The sequence below is a fragment of the Hydra vulgaris genome, chromosome 10 (assembly GCF_038396675.1).
Source record: "Hydra vulgaris chromosome 10, alternate assembly HydraT2T_AEP".
Lineage (NCBI taxonomy): Eukaryota > Metazoa > Cnidaria > Hydrozoa > Anthoathecata > Hydridae > Hydra > Hydra vulgaris.
This window is the reverse complement of record NC_088929.1, coordinates 37,393,975-37,404,513: the sequence shown is the minus strand read 5'-3', so window position 1 is coordinate 37,404,513 and position 10,539 is coordinate 37,393,975. Positions and strand designations below refer to the sequence as shown.

General features: G+C 25.4%; 1 protein-coding gene across 1 annotated transcript; it reads right to left on the bottom strand.

The window, feature by feature from the left end:
- Nucleotides 1-744: 744 nt before the first annotated feature.
- Nucleotides 745-7,131, bottom strand: LOC100207060 (G patch domain-containing protein 3). The gene is made up of 3 exons (XM_065807929.1): nt 6,081-7,131; nt 1,323-1,480; nt 745-1,246 (listed from the first exon to the last, which is right to left on the bottom strand). Exons 1-3 carry the CDS (start codon nt 7,091-7,093, stop codon nt 762-764), a joined length of 1,656 nt encoding a protein of 551 aa, XP_065664001.1. The 5' UTR covers nt 7,094-7,131; the 3' UTR covers nt 745-761.
- Nucleotides 7,132-10,539: the final 3,408 nt, after the last annotated feature.

The window sequence follows — 10,539 nt, the reverse complement described above, 5'->3', positions numbered from 1 at the left end:
ATCATTATTGTTACAGATTTTATTATTACTGCTATGATGATTGTTATATCTAATAGTGTTGCGATTAATTTTCTTATTAGTCTTTTTAATAATTAATATATCTAGTTGTGATTAATTTAATTTTCCTTGTTAATTACTTTAATAACTGGTGTTTACTTTAGATTAGTACTGTACTATTTGTAAACAACTATGAAATGAAACAACTTTTATTTGGGATATTGCTTTTGCTGTTTTTGCTGTTTAAATCCGATTTTTATTTGTAAAAAAGTTTGATGGCGGAATAATTTTAGGGTTTTTGTTTATTAGTTCAACAACTACGTTCTAATATTCCTGGTCGGCAATCACTATCAAACGCTGATAGAAGAGTTTTAAAGAAAAATATATTTTAATACTTTGTATTTGAGTATTAAAATATATAAAAATATATTTTAATACTCAAATACAAAGAATGAAAAACCCCTTTTTGCTTATATTTCATCATTAGCTTTGTTAGAAAAAAGCGCGAGGTATAAAAGGTTACTTTAAAACAGTAAAATTATTATAAACATTTTAAAATATTCAGAAACAATTTTTTTAGTAAAATATTATTTTTGCGTTTAAATTTCTGTAACTTATGTTGAAACTTAATTTTATGTTGAGTTTTGAGTGTCGACGTGAATTTCTAATAAAAACCTTGCGTCGAGAAATTAGCATCCGCAGTTCAAGTTTTTAACTAAAACTCAATTTTAGAGAACAAATCCTAAGTTTTTAATTATTATAATTTATTTTTTATCATCTTTTTTTTCTTTTTCAAAATGTATTGGAGGTGTTCTATACTTAAGCAACTCATTGCCTTCAAACCGCATTGCATTTAAATTTTCACGATCTTTTTGATCATATATAGTTGAAATATAAACATCACGTTCTGCTTTTCTTTTTAAATTGACACTTCTGTCAAGTTTTTCTCCATAATATCCAAGTCCAATATGTTCACGTGCACTTTGTCCGCTGGGAGCAATCGGTTCGGTTATTCCTTGAAATGACGCACCAATTCCACTTCCTATTTTCCATCCGCGTTGTTTAAGATATTTAGTGCCGATGCCTTTTGAGTGTTTTTCAAACTCAGCAAAAGAGCTCATCTTTTTATGATTTAACTGTTCTTGTTTTTTGATTTCAGAATACTTTGTAGGCCCTACGTCTTTTCCAGCTCTTCTACGACTCTCAATGCGCATCTGCAACTGGTCGAGTGCAGGCTTGTCACCAGCTCCTAAATTAAAAAAATAAAAAAAATTTAAAAATTATATTTTTTGATTCACAAAATAAACTTATAACAAACTTTTTACCATCTTCGTAGTAAACACTGTAGTCAACATCCCAATCATCCACAGTATCTTCATCAAAATCTTTTCCTTTCATTTCATTCCAAAAATAGCTATCGGTGTAAAACACCAACCCACTTCCGCCTTTTTCCCACTTCACTTCTAGATCCTCCTCAAACAATCTCAAATTCAAATAATAATATACAAAACTAAAAATAAGTATTTATATTTCTGAAATATAGACATTACTTATAAAAATAATGAAAGCCATGATTTTTATTATTCTAACAAAAAAATTATTGTGGGAAAACCTGTTAATTGTTTAAATATAGGGTAGATTGGGATAATATGAGCACCTTGGTAATACGAGCATACTTAAAGATTTCTTAGATGTAAACAGTCAAGTTAAAGTTGCTTTGTATTTTTTGAATCGACTTTATGCGGTGATAACAGGAATCAGTACAGTTAGCGTAAATTTAAATGCAGTAATCAGCGGATATCATCTAATTAAAACGTTGTTAATTTTTTTGCGCTGTTAAAATAATATTACCACGCATGAATAAATCTGTGACGCGAAATTTTGGTGCTAAAATAATGAAATTAATTTTTTTATAAAGAAAAATATGTTAACTAAAAATCCAATCCAATTTTGTTTGAAAAACAATGCATAGAAACATTTAGTTTTCACTTTTTTGAATGATGCTATTTTTGTGTAATATGAGCATGCTCAAATTACCCAGTGTTTTTCATGTTTACCCAGTGTTTTAAAGTCCTTAAAATAGCAGTGGTTTTAATTGCTTTTTGAATAAAAACAAAACATAGTAAAACATTTTATTATATCTAGCAATACCAAATATTTTTCTGTAATTTAAATTCAAAAAATTTGAATTTAATCGTTCAAAGGTTTGAGTAAATATAATTGAAAAAATAACGAACTAATTTTTTTTAATTTTTTTTGTTGTTGCGGGAAACATAGTAGTATTGTTTCAACAAAAAGTGGCCTAAAATTTGACCTTTTAATGATAAGTTTTGTTAATAACGAATCATTATATTTCAAAAATTAGTTCTAATTATCAGATTGGTATTTTTTTATTTAATTAAAGTTAATTTTTAAGTTAATATAAAGTGCTCATATTACCAAGTGGTCTGGGTAACAAGTGGTCTGGGTAACATGAGCACTTTTGCTACTCTTTGAAAACCTCTGTGTTTTCAAGAAAAAATTTCGGTTGCCAAAATATCTACGTGAATCATGAATATTTATTCTTGAAAATATTCAAATTTTCGCTAAAGGTGCTCAAATTACCCTAATCTACCCTATTACAAATATTGTTTCTACCAATGTAAACATGTCATTACCAATATCAGTTTAATACAAAAATTACAAAAATTTCAAAAAAATTCATCTATAAATATAAATGAAAAGACTGTAATTGTACAAATTTTAAAATATTATAAAATAATAACATTTAATAATTTTTTAACTCAACATTTTAGATGTAGCAATATAAAAACAGTAGCAATAATAGTAGCTGAAGTAGTAGTCATAAACTGTAGGGGATTGGAGTATTATGCTACAGTTTTAATTCCCCCACAAATACTGTATCAAATTACCCGGTACTTGCTAATAGAAAATAATCGCCTTTTTTTAGAATCAAATTATTTTTTCAATGTTTTTATTTAATGAGCCGATGGATTGTAGGTTACAAAATAATATTATTTACCAATAGACACATTGAATAAGATACCTTAAAACTTATGAACTTTAAAAACTAATTTACTATTTTGTCATCAAAAAAACACAAATTTCGACCCTTTGCAGGCCTAATGATGTCAAATAATATAATTTTTATTGTTATTCTGGTAATATTTGTTTGCGCAACCACTATGTTTGTCAAGTTTTGTGTTTCGGAGTTATTACTCATAATATAAGAGATAGCTTTCAACCCTATTAGAAATAGTAAATTAACCTAGATTACTTTTTGTTGTTTAGTGTTTTTAGCTTTAGTGTAAAAAATGTGTGTATATATGTTAGAGGTGCACTGATGCACAGGCCAATACTGCATTGGCATCAGCTCTAAATTCGAATTTGTACTCTTTTCTTTTTTACTAATAGGTAAATTAAGTTTTTTTTTTTAATATAATAATTAACAGTCAACTTTAATGTTTGTTTATTTGCTAAAGTTTGCTTAATTTTAATGCATGCTTATAAGCAACTAAAAGTCTAATATACTATTGTGATATAGATAAAAACAAACATTCAAAGCAATTTGTAAACTTTGCAAAATAAAAGTATCAAGAAAAGAAACTTCTGGTAGAAAACATTTTTTTACATTTTACATTACATTTACATTTTTTGATTTTAAACTTATTTGTATAGCTTAGATCCATAAGTCATATAATTGCTTGCCTAAATTTTAAAAAGACACCAATTGCAGGGAACTCCTGATTCAAGTTCAAAAAATATCTAAAGGTTTAGTGGATGCAGATGTGTCTACATACATAAATTTTCTTTTATGAATAGTTATATTTTTGCATACAATATAGAAACACAAAAGTAAAAAACCTGATATTTCAAAACAATCGGCATCTGCCAATGGTTACCAAGACCGATGGCCGATGCATTGGAGCACCCCATATATATATATATAAATATACATATATATATATATATATATATATATATATATATATAAATATATAAATATATATAGATAGATAGACAGATATATATATATATATATATATATATATATGTATATATATATATATATATATATATATATATACAACCCTCGAAATAAGGGTCAGCATTCGGCAATGCCAACCTTACTGCTGACCTAAAAGTGTTTAAGGTTGGAAAAAAATTGCCAACCTTGCTTCTAAGTTTTATGGTAACCACTTTCTGTCAATTTTATTTTGCCGACCTCTGACAGTTTGAGGTTGGGAATTTATAATCAACCTTATTTCTCCTAATTCCGAGGGTAATTAAGTTGTTACACTCCTGGATGACTATTCAGAGGCAGTTTAGACTTGTTTTGGCAAAGTATATTGATCAAGGGATAACTTAAACGGAAGACTGTTTTAACACCAACTTTTTGAAATTCTCTTCTAAAAACAAGGCTTAATTTTGGGACCCATGGTAAGATAACAATTTGGTGATGACTCACCATTGGAAACCATTTTTTGTAAAATTAAAAAATGTTGAATATCTGATGTTGCAACGACATCATTTGGTTACATTCATTATAATTTTTCAAACGGTTTTTGTAATGGTTTTATTAGTTTGATAATGGCTCTCACTATATGAGCCAAAATATTACTTGAAAAAAGAAATAAATAGTATGATACTGTATATGATGTTTTAATGCTTATAATATATATATATATATATATATATATATATATATGTGTGTGTGTGTGTGTGTGTGTGTGTGTGTGTGTGTGTGTGTGTGTGTGTGTGTGTGTGTGTGTGTGAGTGCAAACCTCGGAATTAGGGTCGACATTCGGCAATGAGGTCAACAAAAAATTACTGACCTCGTTTCAATGTTTTATGATAACCACTTTTTTTCAATTTTTTTTTTTGCCCACCTTATGCAGACCTCTAACAGTTTGAGGTCAGCAATATATTGTCCAGGCCCGTAGCAACTGGGGGGTCAGCAGGGGCATTTGCTCCCCCAATAATTTTTTAAATAAAAAATTTTGAAGTTAGTTTTTAGAAAAAAGCAAATAATTAAAAATTAAGATATAAAAGAAAAAATATATATGTGTGTGTATATATGTGTGTGTGATATATATATCTATGTGTGTGTGTTTGTGTGTGTGTACATTAGGGTGGCTTTTAAAAAAATACTTTTGAAAAATATCAGCAGGCACCCTCGTAATGTTACTTTATAATAAAATAAAACATTGAATAACCTGTAAAAAAGTTGCTACAGACTCTTAAACATTAAATGAGTCCCTAATATTATAAAATTTTTAAATTATTGTGTTATATAATAGAAGGAAAATTATATAAATATTTCAAAAATAATAATCACTTTATAAAAATCTAAGACAAAAAAATAATATAAAATGTCTGTAATGTATGCTCTTTTTTCATTTTTTGTTGAAAATTTGCATTTTTTATGCAATAAAATGTAAAATATATTTTTGTTATAAAATAATCATTATTTTTGAAATTTTTATATAATTTACTCCACTTGAGACTCTTGAACCTCTAAAAAATTAACTTATTAAAAAATTTTCTAAACTCAGTGTTACTTTATTAATATAAAAATAATAAAACATATTTAAGATATTTTTAAAAAAGGTTAATCAAAAAACTTTTATTAATTTTTAAAATTCTTAATTAAGTCTATTTTATTTTATTACATTTTTATTTTAACTATAAGTTATATTAAAAATAGCAAAAGCTTTGTTTATAAATTTCACATGTAAATATAATAAAGTTATTTACTTTATTTATTATCAATAAAATATTATAACACTTTTAAATATAAGTATTTTCCAGTCAACTTAAAAAAGCCTTTGCACCTATATTTAAAAATTTTGGTAATAATTTTAATATATTTATTACAATATCAAATTCCCTTTTAATCTATTAAAAACAAAACAAATATAATGTATACATTATCAATATATATATATAAATATATATATATATATATATATATATATATATATATATATATATATATATATATATATATATATATATATATATATATACTATTTTGACAAATATAAAAAAATCAACAATAAAACTTATTACTTTTTACTTACTTTTCTTTTGGTCTTGCTTGATTATCAATATCATCATACAAAGCTTCAAATCGTTCCCAATCCTCTGCATCGTCTTCTTCATTTAAAGTATCAGAATTTTCTGCCGATTTGAAATTTTTATTTGTTATACCATTAGAACTATCTTCATTTATATGCTCTGAATCTTTTGAACCTGAATTGTCTGAACCTTTTGCTGAATAAAATTCTTTTTTGTGTTTGATGTTGGAACAAAAATTTCTTTTTTTGAAATATTCGTCATAGTCGATTTCAACACGGGAATATATCTTTTCTTTATAACTCTTTGGTAACACAATTCCTAAAGATTTTATAACATTGCAAGGTAGTTTACACTGCCGTATAAGGTGGTGAAAATATTTAGTAGGTGTTCCTACATTGCCATAAGGCATAAAATCAGTTGGGGGGTTAAACTCAATTAAAGTTTTAAGATCATTTTCATATATCGTCTGATCTTCATAATGTAAATGTAGCTTTAATTCACTTTTATTTTTAAACGTTTGATTTGAATCAAGTGGACCACGAGAGACTTTCATTCTTTTTACTATGCAGCGAAGAGAATGCTCTAATTCAAATTTTTTCCACAAATGCCCATGATACTTTGTAATAAACTTCTCAACAAAAGCTGAATATATTTTTATGATACAACAGCACGTGCTTATTTTATTGCCTTTACCCTCATTAGGGAGTTGTTTTTCATCAGTCAATAACTCTTCAGCGACAAATAAATCATTGTTCACATTAGCTGTATTTTTTTCAATGGAGTTTGTATTAGCTGAATTTTTAATGTTAACAATTTCTGGCCTATGTCTATAGTGAAAACAAGAAAATGCTGAGCATTCAATAAATGAAGAGAAGTGAAATCTAAGAGCACAAGATTTGTAATGATATGGTATGTTTCCTATATAAAGATATTCGAAAGGTTGCAAATCCTGATAAGTACTTGCTGGTTGGTCAGTATCTTTTTTTCTCAAAAAATCAATATCACAAAGTGTCATTTTTAAAAACAGTTTTATCAAACACCTAAAAAAACATACACTCTACATATTATGCCATCATATTTTTAATGTCAAAAAAGTTAAAAGAATCTCTCTCTCTTTTTATATATATATATATATATATATATATATATATATATTTTATATATATATATATATATATATATATATATATATATATATATATACATATATACATATACATATATATATATATATATACATATATATATATATACATATATATATATATATATATATATATATATATATATATATATATATATATATATATATATATATATATATATATATATATTAGATGTTTTAATATATGTTAATATATATTAAAACATTTAAATCATCAATCTGATATCATACTGATTTAGGGAGCTGTTAGAACTTTAGTACATACATTAACTAATATAGGGAAAACATGAAAGGGAGTTGCTGCTATATCCAATGAGGGTGTGGGATGGAGCAAAAATAAACTAACATATTGTATATTATAAACCGGAAGTTCTGTTTATAGAAATGTTTTAAAAACATTATGTTAAATATAATAAATTACACTGAAGGATTACAAACTAAAAATGTTATTTCTGACATGGGTGCTATTAACCAGTCAATGTGGAAATCTTTTAATATTAGCCGCACAAAAATTTATATTTCCAGTTAAATTAAACACCCATAGGACCAAACTTGTACCATGTGACCAAACTTGTACCCAAAACTTGACATGACTTGTACTATTGATTTTTTAGTGAATGTGCCTCTATGTAACAAATATTTTATAATTAGAGCTAGATTTAAGAAAAATATATAATTCTATCAGTAAATATAAACTTAAAATACCTGCACAAATATTTGTAGACATTTAAGAATTTTTAATTTTAAGAAGATTGAAGTTTGCTTATAAACTTATCATCTTGATGAAAAATATTTCAACAAATCAAAAGTTTAAGGTTTCAACAAAACAAAAGTTTAAGGTCTTATTGCTGACCTCATTTTTTCTTATTCTAAGGCTGTTATATATATGTGTATATATATATATATATATATATATATATATATATATATATATATATATATATATATATAAAAGCTGGGCAAATCAGCACATTTTTATTGCATTAACACATTAATTAATTAATGCCGACAATTAGTTTATCAAACATTAACATTTTACATTTTATTTTAAAAGACCGAAAGTGGAAAACTTTTTAATTTAAATTTAATAGCTTATTAAATTAAAGAGTGACAGGACTGCACAAGAGTTATTTTAAAACAAACCTGTCTAATCTTTAGTTTACAGAACTATTGAATTTGAATTAAAAAGACATCGCTGGGTAACCATAATTACCTCCAAGTTACTGTGCATTACATTGATGAACAATTGAAAATGCATTCACATGCTCTGACAATGATGAAGAAAAAAGAAATACTTTTTGCTGAATTTGCAGAACATTTTAATCAAGTTGCACAGCAACTTGTATAAAATGTGGGGCATAATCAAATAAAGTTAGTACACTTAGCACAGATTGTGCAAGAAATATAGTCGCTGCTCCAAGATATCTGCCTTTTGAACGCGTCCCCTGCGTTGCACACAGTCTGTCTATCACAGTATCTATGCACAACAGCGCGTTTGATAATTCCCTGGCCAAATGCAGTAAGGTAGTGGGCTATTTAAACACAGTCCAGCAAGTGCTGCAGAATTAGAAAAAAAAAATTAAGTTTAGACAAAAGAAGGAGTTGCTTGTACATGACATTCCAAACTGATAGAATTCGACTATCGACATAATAAAAAGTGTTTGCAGAAACAAACAGCCCCTGAGCAATGTCCTTATCACACACAACACAAAGATTGCTATGCCAACATCAGCTGAAATTTGATTCAAAGACCTCAAGTACCCAGACCCAGAGTTGAGAAAGGTGAGGTGGGGTCTCAGTTACTAACTTACTCAAGGAACAGATGTTTATTGCAGATGAACCTATGGAAGCAATAACATCAAAGCCATCAAAGAGAAAGCTTGCTCAATTGGTTGCTTTTTCAGAATCTGATTCTAAACATGAGGAAGACGATCTTTAAAGACTGAAATAAAAAACATAAAAATGGGATAAGTGTTATTAATAATTTATTATTGTTCTGTTCTTTAAGCACATTGAGCATTCTATTTGAAGAACAAACTATTATAATTTACATATATACAAATATTTATATATATATATATATATATATATATATATATATACATATATATATATGTGTGTGTGTGTGTGTGTATATATATATACGTGTATTGAAATATCTACTATAGTGTATATAGATCATTAATTGCTTACTTATTTTGCTTACATTTTATAGCAAACAGCTTTTTCAGAAAAATGAGAAAAAAATGAAAAATAATGAAATAAACAATTGCTACCCAATCCCAAACCCTCAGTCAATGTATCAACACTTCTTTGTGACAGCAGGCTATAAGATAGTCGATGTATGTACTGAAGCACCAGGCAGCAGGCTATTTAAGTATGATGCCACACTGCTTTTCTAAACAGGCATTTATATTTATATATATATCATAAATATATATATATATATATATATATATATATATATATATATATATATATATATATATATCATAAATAAATAAATATATATATTAAATAAATATATTATCATAAATAAATATATACATCATAAATAAATATATATACATCATAAATATATATATATATACATATATATATATATATATATATATATATGTATATATATATATATATATATATATATATATATATATATATATAAATGTATACATATATATATATATACACATATATAAGCCAGCATGAAAACTTGAGCATTTATCACAACACAACAACATAAAATATAATATTGCATAATATAATAATAAATATTATACAAAATAAATGCACACATACACACACACAAAATATATATATATATATATATATATATATATATATATATATATATATATATATATATATATATATATATATATATATAAATATATATATATATATATATATATATATATATATATATATATATATATATATATATATATATATATACTCAATCAATATTCAAGTTTTATTTTATTATAAATATTTTTTTTGATTCAAAAACAATCATACATTTCTATAATATAAAAATATAATTTAGTTTGTAAAATATAAAATGTATAATATTAGGAAACACTAAACATGAAAAATCTAAATAAAGTCATGTATTTTTATGTAACTTTTCAACAATAAAGTCATGCATTTATAGTGAAAAAAAAATGTTCTCCTTAAATCTAAACTAGTATAAGTAACTTTTAACTAAAAAGATTAAAAACAGTTAAGTAAACACTAAGTAAACACAAAGTAAACAGTAATTTATAACTAAACTAATAACCAGGCAAACTAGTGAC